Source organism: Rhincodon typus, chromosome 9 (assembly GCF_021869965.1).
Source record: "Rhincodon typus isolate 14 chromosome 9, sRhiTyp1.1, whole genome shotgun sequence".
Lineage (NCBI taxonomy): Eukaryota > Metazoa > Chordata > Chondrichthyes > Orectolobiformes > Rhincodontidae > Rhincodon > Rhincodon typus.
This window is the reverse complement of record NC_063340.1, coordinates 18,639,214-18,654,379: the sequence shown is the minus strand read 5'-3', so window position 1 is coordinate 18,654,379 and position 15,166 is coordinate 18,639,214. Positions and strand designations below refer to the sequence as shown.

General features: G+C 41.5%; 1 protein-coding gene across 2 annotated transcripts in view; it reads right to left on the bottom strand.

The window, feature by feature from the left end:
* Positions 1-2,268: 2,268 nt before the first annotated feature.
* The window catches only part of entpd6 (ectonucleoside triphosphate diphosphohydrolase 6), a 55,530-nt gene continuing 42,632 nt past the window's right edge, over positions 2,269-15,166 (bottom strand). The window contains exons 11-15 of one of the 2 annotated variants that reach the window (XM_048600660.1): positions 11,920-12,021; positions 10,805-10,945; positions 10,009-10,062; positions 3,279-3,391; positions 2,269-3,178 (exon numbers count right to left, since the gene is read on the bottom strand). In XM_048600660.1, the coding sequence (XP_048456617.1) occupies positions 3,095-3,178; positions 3,279-3,391; positions 10,009-10,062; positions 10,805-10,945; positions 11,920-12,021 (494 nt within the window). In that variant the 3' untranslated portion in view covers positions 2,269-3,094. Of the gene's footprint in view, positions 3,179-3,278; positions 3,392-10,008; positions 10,066-10,804; positions 10,946-11,919; positions 12,022-15,166 lie in introns of both variants that reach the window. The other variant, XM_048600659.1, reaches the window with a different exon arrangement.

Here is a 15,166-nt window from a genome sequence, read left to right as displayed (position 1 = left end):
GTAGGTTGGACCCGGTTGAGGGCCCTGTCAACCACGGTCCTGGGGAATGCTCAGTTTAGAAAGGTGGACACTTCAGAGGCTCCCTTGTCAAAGTTGGCATCATCGGAACAGATGCGACAGAGGAGGAGGAACTGGGAGAATGGAATAGACCCTTTACAGGAAGTAGGGTGTTAGAATGTATAGTCAAGGTAACTGTGAGAGTTGGTGGGTTTATAGTGGATATTGATGGCCAGCCTATCTGCAGAAATGGAAACAGATGTCAAAGAAGGGAAGGGAGGAGTCGGAGATGGACCAGGTGAAAACGAGGGTGGGTGGAAATTGATAAACCTTTCCAATTCTGGAGAGAGGGAAGCAGCACCGATGATATATCAGAGAAAAAGTTGTGGGTCAGGGCTCGAACAAGGAATATTCCACTTACCTCACAAAGAGGCATAACATGCCCCTGTGGGTATCCATAGCCACCCCTCTGACCTGAAAGAAATGAACGTTAAAAGAGAAGTCGACCATGGTGAGGATGAGCTCGGCCAAGCGGAGGGGGGTGGTGGTGGTGGTAGTTGGGGATGGTTCAGGTCTTTGTTCCAGGAAGAAGTGTAGAGCCCCGAGACTATGCTAGTGGGGGATACATGTGTAATGAGACTCAACATCCATGGTACAGAGGAGGCAGGTGCAGCCCGCAAACTGAAAATGACAAAACTAGCAGAAAGTGTCAGAGGAATCTCAAATGTAAGTGGGCAGGGACTGGACCGGGGAAAAAAGGTTGAGTCGAGATAGGAAGAGATGGGATTTGCGGGGCAGGAGTAGGCAGAAACAATTGGTCCAGGAGGGAGAGAGATGTATCAGAAATGGTCTAGGTGAACTTAAGGTTGGGGTGGAAGGTGTTAGTAAAGTGGATGAACTGTTCGAGCTCCTTGTGGGAGCACGAGGCGGCGCCGAATCAGTCATCGATGTATCGGAGGAAGAGGTGGGGGGTGTTGCCAGTGTAGCTGCGGAAGAGGGACTGTTCCACATATCTACAAAGAGGCAGGCATAGCTTGGGCCCATGTGGGTACCCATGGCCACCCCTTTCGTCTGTAGGAAGTGGAAGGAGTTGAAGGAGAAGTTGTTAAGGGTAAGGACGAGTTCGGTTAGGCGGATAAGGGTGTCGGTGGAGGGGGACTGGTCGAGCCTGCGGGAGAGGAAGAAGTGGAGGGCTTTTAGGCTATCTGCATGGGGAATGCAGGTATACAGGGATTGGACGTCAGTGAAGATGAGGTGTTGAGGGCCAGGGAATCGGAAGTTTTGGAGGAGGTGGAGGGCGTGAGTGGTGTCCCGGACAAAGATGGGGAGTTCCTGGACCAGAGGGGAGAAAATGGAGTCGAGATAAGTTCGGTGGGGCAGGAGCAGGCAGAGACAATGGGTCGACCAGGGCAGTCGGGTTTATGGATTTTAGGAAGGAGATAGAAACAGGCAGTGCGGGATTGGGGAATGATGCGGCTGTGGGTGGGAGGTCACCTGAGGTGATGAGATTATGGATGGTCTGGGAGTTGATGTTTTGGTGGTCGGGGTGGGGTCATGATCAAGGGGGCGGTAGGTGGTGGTGTCAGAGAGTTGGCGCCTGGCCATTAAACAGATGTTCACCTGCACATCCGCTAATGTGGTCTATTGCATTGCTATTCCCGATGTGGCCTCCCGACGTAGAAGAGACCAAACGGAGGCTTGGAGACTGCTTTGCGGAGCACCTACACTCGGATCGTGACAAACGACAACACCTCCCAGTCGCGAACCACTTCAACTCCCCCTCCCACTACATGGATGACACGTCCATCCTGGGCCGCCTCCAGTGTCACAATGATGCCACCGGAAAATGGAGCAACAGCACCTCATATTCCGCCTTGGAACCCTACAACCCAATGGTTTCAATATGGACTTTACAAGCTTCAAAATCTCCTCACCCCTGACCTCATCCCAAGACCAGCAACCCACCCCGTTCCCCACCTCCTTAACCTGTCCATCTTCCCTCCCACCTACCCACCCCTCCCTCCTCACTGACTAACCCCCATCCCAGCTCCCTACCTACACTTACCTTTACTAGCTTCATCCCTGCCTCCTTGACCTGTCCATCTTTTCTCCACCTATCTGCTCCACTATCCACCTTCTATCACCGCCTCCGCCTCTCTATTTCAGAGCCCCCTTCCCCTCCCCCATTTCTGAAGGAGGGTCCAGACCCGAAATGTCAGCCTCTCTGCTGCTTGGCCTCGTGTTCATCCAGCCCTGCACCTTGTTGTCTCGGATTCTCCAGCATCTGCAGTTCCTACTATCCCTTGTTGTCTCATGAAAATTTAGGGTCTAGGCTATCTTAATATATTTTGAGTTAAGTCTGGTTCATAATGTAATAAAGAGGCAGAGACTAGTGGTAACCAGAACTCTGCTCAAACTCTTCTTCCATTCTCTCAATAATGGTGATCTTTAGCCAATGGAAACCGTCAGTTTTGTCATTCAGTGACTATAGGCAGTGTGCTGAATCAACATTGATAGTGATGTCTAACAGACCATAAGAAATAGGGGCAGAATTAGGCCATTTGGCCATTGGAGCCTGCTTCGCCATTCGATCATAGCCGATATGTTTCTCAACCCCACTCTCCTGCCAACTTCTATTCACATGTTGTGAAGTAGCAATAGTCAACTCTGTATTTTCCACAAAAAAAGTTTTACTTTCATGGCTTGGAAAAGGAATCATGAAAAGTTGCAAAATTTTGTTCTGTGGAAATCAGTCTTTGGTTATGGGTCAGCTTGCAAGTATAGATCCCCCAATATATGAACATTATTTCTTACATTGATTGACTAATCAAGAACATTCTCTTCACCCATTGTTGGAATTGAGAGAAAAGTAACTGCCAATATGTTGGCCAGTTGCATGAATTAGTAAGCTTTTGACGCATTAAATACTATTTCTATACCACAACATTACATTTGAATAGTATAACAATCTGAAAAGCCCAGATCCACATCTGAAGATTGCTCACTCCCCAACTAAGAGGAGCAACATTTTATACATGGCCATAAATTCAATCTGATTGAATTGTTTTCTAACATAAACACAAGATAATTTTTCACATTAATTTTTCTGAAGAGAATCAATATAATGGAACGTGGCTCCCAGGGCCCAACTGCTTTCAACACCATTGATCTTCCTGGCAAGCTGTAACGACAGCCACAAATAATTTCAGATTAGACACTGCCTATGAATTATAACAGGAATAGTAAAAGCTTGTTAAATTTATGAGGTCGTTTAAAGTTACCTTCAAAATTGCATCTTTGTGAAAACCAAGTTCTTCTAGCAATACTGTTATGTACACAAGATCCATGCAAAGGAATGGTTTATCTGTTGATTCAGATTCCATACTTTGACATACTAAATCAAAACAAAAATTGATTTTTAATTATATAGAACTGTCTGAAAATGACTGATGATAAACAGTTGGCTCATACACTTATCAACTTTCAGGATAACTGGCAAACAAGTTCAAAAGTTCATGCAAATAATAGTATTTCATGACAATATAAAGGAGGTACATCTGAACAAAATTTAAAATATCCTGCTCATAATAGCTGTAACAGGATTCATGGTATGAATGTATCATAAGAGATGAAAAATATTCTTAACGGCTGTAAATAATTAATGCACAAAAGTGAATTATATAGATTGAATAATTCACCAAAGCTTTTTGCTTTTGCTACTTACAAATTAAAATTGTGGCCAAATTTCTGCTGCTGCTTCCCCTCTGGTCATCTTAAGTCATTCACTATCTCTAATATTCGAAGAAAAAAATTGAACTTCTCACTTCTCCCCTCCTGTTATCAATTTCTTGTCCATCTGTATGCTAGATGCTGCATGATTATGAGCATGTAAGCCATTGTGGAAAAAGTTGTTGCATTATTCAACAATGGAAAATATTGCAGTGTAGCCCAAACATTTCCTCAACAAATATATTTCATGCAGGAAAGCTCAGTAACAAAGGATGACAAGTTCGTTTGGACCTGTGAGCCTGCATTTTAAATGGCTGTGGAAATAATGGATGCACTAGTTTTAATCTAACATTCCAAGATTCTGGAGAGGCGCCAAGGATTGAAAACTGTAAATGAAATATCTCTACTCAAGAAGTGAGGGAAACAGAATGCCGGAAACTATAGGCCAGTTAACCTAATATCTCTCATTAGCAAGATGCTAGAATTCATTATTAAGGAACATTTAAAAATAATCATAACACAATCAGTCAATATCAATATGGTTTTGTGAAAGGGAAATCATGTTTGACAAGATTAAAAATACTTGAAAAATGTAACAAGCAGTGCAGATGAGGGGAACCAGTAGATGTAGTGTATTTGGATTTTTGAAACATCTGATAAGGTGCAAAGGTTACTTTATTGGCATTGGGGGTAGCATATTAGTATGGAGAGAGGATTGGCTAACAGGAAATAAAGTCAGGATAAATGGGTCATTTTCAGGAGAACTGTAATTAGTAAAGTGTCACAGAGATCAGTACTGGGTTTCAACTACTTACTGCCTGTATTAATGATGTGAATGAAGGGGCCAACTGTACTGCAGAACCATTTCAGATAATACAAACATAGAAACATTGAATATTGATGCAGGAGTAGGCCAGGTGGTCCTTCAAGCCTGATCTGCCATTCAATATGGCTGATCATCCAACTCAGTATACTGTTCCCATTTCTCTCCATATCCTTTGATCCCTTTAGTCCTTAAAACTTAATCTACATCTTTCTGGAAAGTCTTCAATGTTTTGGCCTCGGTCTCCTATGGCAAAGAATTCCACAAGCTCATTACTTTCCGAGTAAAAAAATTTCTCATCTATCCTAAATGGCCCCTGGTTCTGACTCCCTTGTCATCCTTGCTGCATCTACCTTGTCCAATCCTGTTAGAATTTTATACGTCCAGTGTCTGCGTGGGTTTCCTCTGGGTGCTCTCGTTTCCTCCCACAGTCCAAAGATGTGCAGCCGAGGTGGACTGGCCATGCTAAACTGCCCAGTATTCAGGGATGTGCAGATTATATTCCCCCCTCCCCCATGACTGATGCACAAGGACACCCAGGTCTCATTGCACCACTCCCTTCCCCAATTTACTGGCATTCAGATAATAATTTGCCTGCCTATTTTTGCTACTAAAGTGCATAACCTTACATTTATCCACATTGTACTGCATCTGCCATGTATTTACTGATTTACTTAAATTTGTTCAAATTGCACCAAAGGAGTGTCTGCATCCCCTTCACAGTATACCCTCCACTCAACTTTATCTCTTCTTCAAACCTGGAGATATTCATCATTTAAATCATTAACAATATATTGTGAAAAGATTAAATATATATTGTGAAAGGCCGAGTTCCAAAAAACAAAAATGATCGTTGTGGGACCCCACTATCCACTGCCTGTTGCATGGAAAAAGACCCTTAATTCCTATTCTTTGTTTCCTATCAACCAAACAGTTCTTAATCCATTTCAGTACACGACTTCCAAACCCATGCACTTTAATTTTGCTAATCTTGTGTGGGACTTTATCAAAAGCCTTCTGAAAGTCCAAGTAAATCACATCGACTAACTCCTTATCCACCCTACTAGTTACATTCTCAAAAAAAATTTCAGATTAATGCAGCACAACTACCCCTTCGTAAATCCATGTTGGCTCTGTTCAATTTTAATCAATATCTTCCAAGTGCTCTGTTATTACATTTTTTACCATGCATCCTAGCATTCTTCCCACTACCGAAGTCAAACTGATCTATAATTTGCTGTTTTCACTTTGCCTCCCTTCTTCAATAGTGGGGTTACGTTAACTACCCACCAATCCACAGGAACTGTTCCAAAGTTTAGAAGATGACCACTACAGTATCTGCTATTTCTAGGGACACTTCTTTAAGTACTCTGGAATGAAGATTATCAGGCCCTGGAGATTTATCTGCCTGGAAGCTGATTAGTTTCCCCAATAATGTTTCCCTACAAGTAATAATATTTTAGATTCCTCCTTCCCATTCAACCACGTTACCCCATATTTTTGGGATTTATTTGTGTCTTCCTTTGTGAAGACAGAATTAAATTATATATTCAATCAGTCTGCTATCTGCTTGTTCCCCATTATAAAGCCCATTTCTGATTGTAGGTGATCTGCTTCATCTTTACTAATCTTCTTCTCCTCGCATATCCATAGAAGCTTTTACTGTTCCCTTCAAGCTCCCCCTCCTGCCCACCCACCCGTGTCTCTTTGTCTCCCTTTGCTGGAATCTAAACTGTACCCAATCCTCAGGTCTGTTGCTTTTAATGGCAAATTTATATGCCTTTTCCTTACTATTCTGTTTCTAATTTCCTGTTAGCCATGGTCTGATAGTCTGTTTCCAGTTTTACTTTTCTGCCAGACGGAATGAATAACTTTTGCAGTTCATCCATATGCTCTTTAAATATTTGCCATTGTTATTTGAAAGGATGACGATAGGTAATCTCCAATATAACACAGCCCATTTGCATCTCATACCGTCAGAATTTCCTTTATTTAAATTCAGGACTCTAGTCTCAGAAACAAGGAAAGCAAGTCGTGAAGAGGATACAAAGTCTGCAAACGGGACTTAGACAAGTCAAGCAAGAGGGCTACATTTTGGCAGATGAAGAATAATGTGGGAAACCATGACCTTGTCAACTTTAGCATTTGAAATAGAAAAGCAGTATTTTGTTTTAATGGAGAGAGACAAAGTACAGAGGGATTGGATGCTGACACACACAAATGACAAAAAGTTAGCAACGTTGTTGACTTGCTCGCAGAGCTGGCTTGTTCTCGTTCAGATGTTTCATCACCATGCTAGGTATCATCATCAGTGAGGCCTGCAATGAAGCAATGCTGTTCTACTCCTGTTGGAAATTATACTGTCCAGTCCGTTATGGTGAGTTGGGCCCTTTCCGGTTTTGTTCTGTATGGGTTTGTAAATGGGGTCCAATTCTATAGGTTTGTTGATTGCATTATGGGTTGAGAACCGTGCCTCTAGGGATTCCCGTGCGTGTCTATGTTTGGCTTGGATTACTATAGTTACGTTGTCCCATATGGCCTTCATTGTGCGAGTGTACTGATGAGGGAAAGTTTGTAGTGTTATTTTGCTGCTAGCTGATGTTCATGTATTCTGATAGCTAGTTTCCTTCCTGTCTGTCCGACGTAATGCTTGTGGCAGTCGTTGCATGGTATTTTGTAAACAACGTTGGTTCTGCATGTTTTGGGAACAGGGTCTTTAATCCTTGTGAGTATTTGTTGTAGCATGTTTTGGGCTTGGGTGCTACCATGATTCCTAGTGGTCGTAGGAATCTCGTTGTCAGTTCTGATATGTTCTTGATGTAGGGCAGTGTAGCCAGTGTTGTAGGGCATACCGTATCCTCTTGTCTATTTAGTAGGCACCTGCAGATGAAGTTGCGGGGATATCCGTTCATAGCAAAGATTTTTGTATGAGCCCTCCCTCTTTCTTGCATTCTGGCGTGTTGCAGTGAGTAATGACTCATTTAAATAGTGTCCTAACACAGCTTGGTTTCTGGGCATTGGGGTGGTTTGGACATTGGGCTAGCCATCAGAACACACGAACATCAGCTAGCAGCATGACAAACTTTCCTTAATATCAGTACGTTCAGACAATGAAGGCCATCAATTTAACTGGGACAACATAAACATTGTAACCCAAGCCAAACATAGACATGCACAGGAATTCCTGGAGGCATGGTTCCCATCCATAATGTAATCAACAAACATATAGAATTGGACCCCATATACAAACCCATACAGAATAAAACCAGAAATGACAACTCACCATAATGAATATGACAGTATAAATTCAAAGAGTAGAAGAACAACAAGTCTTCTTCGCAGGCTTCACTGATAACGTTATCTAGCATGGTGACGAAACATCTGAACAAAAACAAGCCAGCTTGGCGAGCAAGTCAACAACCTCGGCCACAACCTGAGCTACAAATCTTTGCTAACTTTTTGTTTAAGGCTTTTACATTCAGGCTTTTACAGCAAGTAATTAGACAGGCAAATGGAATGTTAGCCTTTATTGTAAGGAGCGTTGGATAGTAGTCTTGCTGTAACTATACATTGGCATTAGTGAGACCAGATCTGGAGTAGTGCACACATTTTTGATCTCCTTCTTTAGGGGAGGGATATACTTGCAATTGAGACAATTCAGAGAAGGTTCACCAGGTTATTTCTGAGTTGAAGTGGTTACCTTCTGAGGAAAAGTCGAGGAGGTTGGGCCCTCACCCACTGAAGTTGAGAAGAATGAGAGGTGACATTATTGCAATAAGATTCCGAGGTGGCTTCACAGTCTAGATGTTAAAAGTACATCTTTCTTTGTGGGTAATCTAGAACTAAGGAGCACTGTTTAAGAGTGGGTCTTAAGGAAGAACGGTTATTGTCATTAGAATTTCCTTCCAAAGACAGCACAGGGAGTTGGATGTTTGAACAAATTCAAGGGCGAAATTTATACAGCTATCCAATCTGTAAGTGAGTCAAAGGGTTATGGGTAGGCAAGCAAGAAGGTGGAGTTAAGACCACAATCAGATCAGCCATAAAATATAGGAACCATTAAGCCCAGAGTCTGCTCCACCATTCGATCATGGCTGATACGTTTCTCAACCCCAGTCTCCTGCCTACTCCCCATAACCCTTGATCCCCTTACTAAATCAAGAATGTATTTTCGTCTTAAATACATTCAACGACTTGGTCTCCACAGCCTTCTGCAGCAATGAGTTCCACAGATTTACCACTCTCTGGCTGAAGAAATTCCTCCTCATCTCAGTCTTAAAGAGTCATCCCTTCTCTGAGGTATGCCCTTGGGTCCTAGTCTCTCCTACTAATAGAAACATCTTCTCCATGTCCACTTTATCCAGGCCTTACAGTATTTTGTAAGTTTCAATAAGACTGCTACTGAGACCAAATATTTCAATTCAGATCAGATATCAAAAATTGGGCCTTCCTAATTGTGACAGTTAACATATAAGCTTAATGAATTGAGAGAATCATTAAGACATAGATGAACTTATGCTATATTATAGGCATATTAAAAACAGATACAAAAATATTTGTAGCAACTCAGGAAGTACAATAACAGGAGAAATGCATTCATGATTTATCTATGTTGACGACGCTCCCTTCCCTCCAAATGTAATTAAAATTGAAACTACAAACAATGTAGATCCATAAATCTAGTTTTGTTCCTGGATGAGCGAATCCTTTTGGATGATAAACTACTAACCAAGAACAATGCCAGGTATATAACAGCATAATGTGAAACTTTAACTTTCTTATTGTTCAGGGTTCATTTAGACACAGTAACTCAGATTAAGTTATTCTAGTGCCTATCCAAAATCATGCAATGTACCAAAACACTATTTTCATCCTGCAAATAAGTGAATAATGTATTGCCTCATTAGAACAAAAGCACATTCTTGAAGGGTCAAAATTTATCTTAGCATCACCTGCAAATTAGTCCTTCCACATGAGAAAGGACTTTAACAGGATAATTTAAAAATCCCAAACCACTTCAGATCACCTCCAAAAGCCAAAAAGGTAACCAACCACAATGGGGATGAAGGCATAAAACCAGGTATTCCATATGATGATACTTATTCAATAAGTAATACCCTACATTTCTAATAAAGTTCATTGCTTGGGATTCCAAATGCAAGGAAAAATCTTAGCAATATCAATTCCTTGCATTCAAATAGTTTATGCCACCAGTAGAAATGAGTAAGCAAGGGAGTGCAGAAGTTCACCTTTATTGATGTGCTAGTGCACTACTTTATTGCATTTAGAATATGCATTTTAACAACATCAATTCTGTATATAATTGTCCTTGGAAAAGTAATTTACTGAAGTCCAGCTGGATAATTAAAACACTTCAAGTTCAAGGATACATGTGGTTTAGGTCTTTACAACATTACTAGACAAATTCATGCTGCTAACTACTTTTGTGCGATTCTTACCACGTCTGGCTGCTTTTCCATAATCCTCAACCTTTAAAGTGCCTCCTTTCTCTTCTTCTGAATCAAAAACAGAACTTAAGTCAGGAAGTCCATGAAGAGATCCAAAATGTATTTAATTATACTATTTCAATTCACTATTCTTGTCCCTACCTCAGCCACAGCTCCCCACCACATGGATGTGGACATTGTAGTATCACAGACTACTCAAGATTATCAATTCTGCACCTCAGTGCACTAAGTCTTGCAAATAGTGGGATGGAGAACAGTCCACAAACAGATACTTTGGTATCTCACTTGATGTAAAGTCTTAGCTTAATTTGAGATTGAAGGGGGAAAAAAAAACACAGACTAACAATTGAGGAAGAGAATATTTATAGGCTGAAGTTGGATGGTTTGGGAGAGAGAAAAAATATTGACAGATTACAGGACAGGAGCATGGGATGATGGGTTAGCACATCATGTAGAGGGGCCACATTCAGCTTGCTTAAGGGGCAAAAAAGTCAGGGGAGCAGTCCTACTCCTCTTGGCCCACATGAAGCTCTATAAAAAGCATGCACTTTCTGAAGCCAATTGTTCCAGTCTCCATTTAGCGAATGGGTTTTCCAAGTCTTTGGAAAATATCAAATCATCTCCCCATATGGAGACCCTGCACTCCTCCTCTGGTTGAGAGAATCTAATTTAGCATCAAAACTTTCACATCCATGTTGTGATGATGTGCTGCTACCTCACTGGATACAGAATTTACTTAAATTAGGCCATCAAGGCAATTCTACTTCAATTAGGCACAAACACTTACCAATAAGTCCAACATCAACTGCTCTATCATAGTAGTAGGAAAATGCATAAAATGACAGACTCCCCACTTCTTCGGGTTTATGCACTTTTTTGGAGAGTACTTTTTCTATCCTTGCATAACAGGAATCATAGATGGGTTCTCCTAGAACAGAAGCATAGAGAGGAAGAAAATGAGCTTGGAAAATCAGCTTCAGATTTTCACAGAAAACCAAAAATGGAAGAATATTTCCAGTTATACAGTTTGAAACTGGTGTAGGAAAAATTGAAGACCAGATGTTTTAACATAGAACCTCAATCACAGAATTAACAGCAGGCAGCTGTGAAGAATAAATCTCATTTAATGTCCTTAGGAATAAAGACCATCAGTTCTGGCTGCAGAATGGTTAGTATGTACCAAATTTCAAAAGCATAACAAGATATGTAAAATTTGACCTGGCAACTCTTTCCTTCCCCTACTTAACCAGACTGTTTGTATCCAAGATTCAAGTAATAAATTGCACAGTGCAATTCTGGAAGCTCAAACAGAACAATGTGATTGGTGTTCTATTGTCACACACCAAACAAGTACGACTAAATCCTAAGCAGCATCAAGCTTGGTAGACAGAGGTAAAAGAATCACTACTTCACTCTGCTTCTGTTTCCAACCAATCAACTATAACCTAAAAATTATGGGTACATTATTTCAGTCCATGATGTTCCTCCCTCATTACTCAGGCAAAAGCTGTAAATGTAGGGTACGGAAGGAGATGATCACATGACAGACACAGAATTCATCACCATTCAATGATTGCATAACTGAAAGTGAGGCTCATTAATTAACCTCTTTACATATTTATAAGTACACAAGAGCACAAGTCGGCCAGTTAGTTCCTGAAACCTGTTCCACCATTCAATTAGATCATGGCTGACCAGTTTCTCAACTCCATTTACCCGCCTTGGTTACCAGTCTGGGGAAAGCACAGGGAATTAGTTCCTAAAAAGAGCTGACGTAGGCACAATGTGCCAAATTGTTTCCTTTGTGCTGTAAAATTCTGTAATTGTTCACTATTTGTTAATTTGCCACAGTGTGAGGAGATTGGCAAATCAAAAGCAAATGTAATTAAAATAGGCACTTACCTGCTTTCTGTCCTTTAATGTTGTAAACAATTTCAGCGTGCTTCCATTCTGCTTTGTAGTTTGGTGATAAGCAAGAACTTTCAAGTTCTTGCCCTTCCTCAACTGCAAATGAGTGAACAATAAAAGGACAGCATAATTGCAAAATCAGAATGTTACAACTGAACTGCACTTTTACATCAGACTACTTAAATAATGTAATTACTAAATTTATCTGGAATATTTAATGAATATCTTATTTCATTAATTTGTGCTCTTTGTTTTGTTGAGACCAATATTGACCAGGTGTCAAAGTGATTAAATAATAATTCAAAGATCCACAAAGTTTGTACTGTTCTACAGAGCACTACTGTAACTCCTTAGCAAACTTAATGTCAACAAATCAGGTAACTTCATGAAGTTATACAGTCATAGATACCTACAACACAGCAAAAGGCCTATTGAGCCAGCACCAGTCAAAACCAACCACTTAACTATTCTAATCCCATTTTTCAGCACTTGGCCCACAGCCTTGTATGCCTTGGCATTACAAGTGTACATCTCAATACCTTTCAAATGTTATGAGGCTTCTGCCCCTACTAGCCTTACAGGCAGAGAGTTCCAGATTCCTATCAACTCCAGGGTCAAAGGCTTTTTCCTTACATCTTCTCTAAACCTTCATCCCCTCATCTTAAATCTAAGACCCTTGGTCTCCGAGCCTTTCATAAAGGGAAATGTTTCTTCTCGTCTATCCTATCTATGCCTTTGAAATTTTTCAAATTATGATCAGATCCCCTCTCAATCTCCTCTGCGCTGACAAAAAACTAGACTGTTCAAGCTCTCCATAAATTCTCCAGCCCAGGAAACATCCTAGTAAATTTCCTCTGCACCCTCTCCAGTTGCTATCACATCCCTCCTATAATGTGGATTCAAGAACAGCACACAATACTTTTAGCTGCAGTTTAACCAACTTTTATATGTTCCAGCATCGCTTCCCTGCTCTTAAAACTCAGTGCCTCAGCTAATAAAGGCAAGTAGACCACATGCCTTTGTAATCACTTTATCCATCTGTCCTGATTTAACATTCTAAACAGTGCTATCTTTTGCCAGTTTTCAAGTTGTGGGCTGCTTGGTGTCAATTTCACGCTTACTATAATCCTTCATGACCAGAAACTGCTTACTTTTCAGGTCAATGACCTTTCAATAGATCTGGGAAAAGTTAGAGATACAATCAAATTTGACCAAGAGGTGGGTGGGACAAGGACAAAGACAAAGGAATGTGTGATAGGGTGGAAGACAGGAAAGATTGAATGATGGAAGAATTAGTCCAATAGGGCCAAATAGAATGGTGATGAAGCAAAGAAAGAAACAACATGTGCCTAAAGCAGGTGTGCTGCTCGCAAAGTAAAAGTAAGAGAAAAATTGAAATATACAAAGAACAGGAAACAAAACCTGAAACTGTTGAATTCAAAATGGGTCCAGAAGGCCATAAAGTCCCTAAATGGAAGAGGAGGTGCTGTTCCTCAACCTCACATTGAGCTTTACTGGAATAATCCATCAAGCTGAGGACAGAGATGTCAGTATGAAAGTAAAAGACAGCCCAGAGACTATCAGTTATTAGCCTTTCATCTTAAAAACAGACAGAGAAGTCAAGCAAGGGAAGAGCCTAAGATGGATAGTGTGAAACTGAGAGAAAAGTGAAAAATAGAAACTAAGTTGATGAGCTTTTCCCATTCAGAATGAGAAGTAAACAGATATGGCCATCAATGCACTGGGCAAAAAAAAGTGTTGAGGGAGAAGGCCCAAGTAGGGCTGGGAAATGCAATGTTTCACATATCCTATAAAAAGAAAAAACCGGCATGGCTAGGCCCATAGTACCACCTTTTATTTGGAGGAAATGAGATGAAGTAAAAGGAGAAATTGTTCAATGAGGGAAAAAAAGAAGTCAGACAAACAGGGGAAGGCAGTGCTCATGAGAAACTGGCTGTGCCACAGTGAAGTAGTAGTGGACAGCCCTTCGACCATCCTGCTATTGAATGAAGGTGTGAAGAGGTTCGCCATCCATCATGAAGAGATGATGATTAGGACCAGGAAATTGAAAACTATTGAAATAACAGCAGGCAATCAAAAAACCATGGATATAGATGAAGAAAGACCAGAGAAAAAAAAAATGAGTCAAAGAAGGATAAAATTAGCTCAGTGTGGCTGAACAGGGGGAGGCTGTGGCATTCCAGAACCCCCAAACCAGTTTTCTGGGGGCATGAGTACAGGTGGAATAAAGAGCTGGCCCAATGATGACCATGTCACCACTATCAATTGTTGTAAACCCATCTGGTTCACTAATACCTACTACAGATGGAATCCTTACTTGGTCGGGCCTACGCGTGACTACATGGTTGATGTTGCACAGACGTGCATGCAGTGGGCTCTTAACTGCACTCTGGGCAATTAGGGATAGGCAATAAATGCTGGCCTAGACAGTGGTGCAGGCATCTCATGAATGAATTAAAAAACAGACAGAAATGGTGGGACAGTCCTGTTTATGGATATTGGTAAGGAGGTAGAGACCTGCTATTTTAATTCTCCACCTTGCTCTCATGTTGGTCTAACTCGACTACTGTACTGTCCTAGTGAAGCTCAACATTATCTTACGTAGTAGCCCATCATCATTCAATTAGGCACTTTATAGCCTCCCTGATTCTAGGAGGAGTTTAATAATTCAAATCATAAACTGTCTTCCCATTTTCTTAGACAACAAGGTGCAGAGCTGGATGAACACAGCAGGCCAAGCAGCATCATAGGAGCAGAAAGGCTGATGTTTCAGGCCTAGACCATTCATCAGAAATGGGGGAGGGGAAGGGGGTTCTGAAATAAATAGGGAGAGAGGGGGAGGCGGATAGAAGATGGATAGAGGAGAGGATAGGTGGAGAGGAAACAAACAGGTCGAAGAGGCGGGGATGGAGCCAGTAAAAGGTGAGTGTAGGTGGGGAGTTGGGAGGGGATAGGTCAGTCCAGGGAGGACGGACAGGTCAAGGGGGTGGGAGGAGATTAGTAGGTAGGAGATGGGGCTGCGGCTTGAGGTGGGAAGAGGTGGGAGGAAGAACAGGTTAGGGAGGCAGGGACGAGCTGGACTGGTTTTGGGATGCGGTAGGGGGAGGGGAGATTTTGAAACTTGTGAAATCCACATTGATACCATTGGGCTGCAGGGTTCCCAAGCGGAATATGAGTTGCTGTTCCTGCAACCTTCGGGTGGCATCGTTGTGGCACTGCA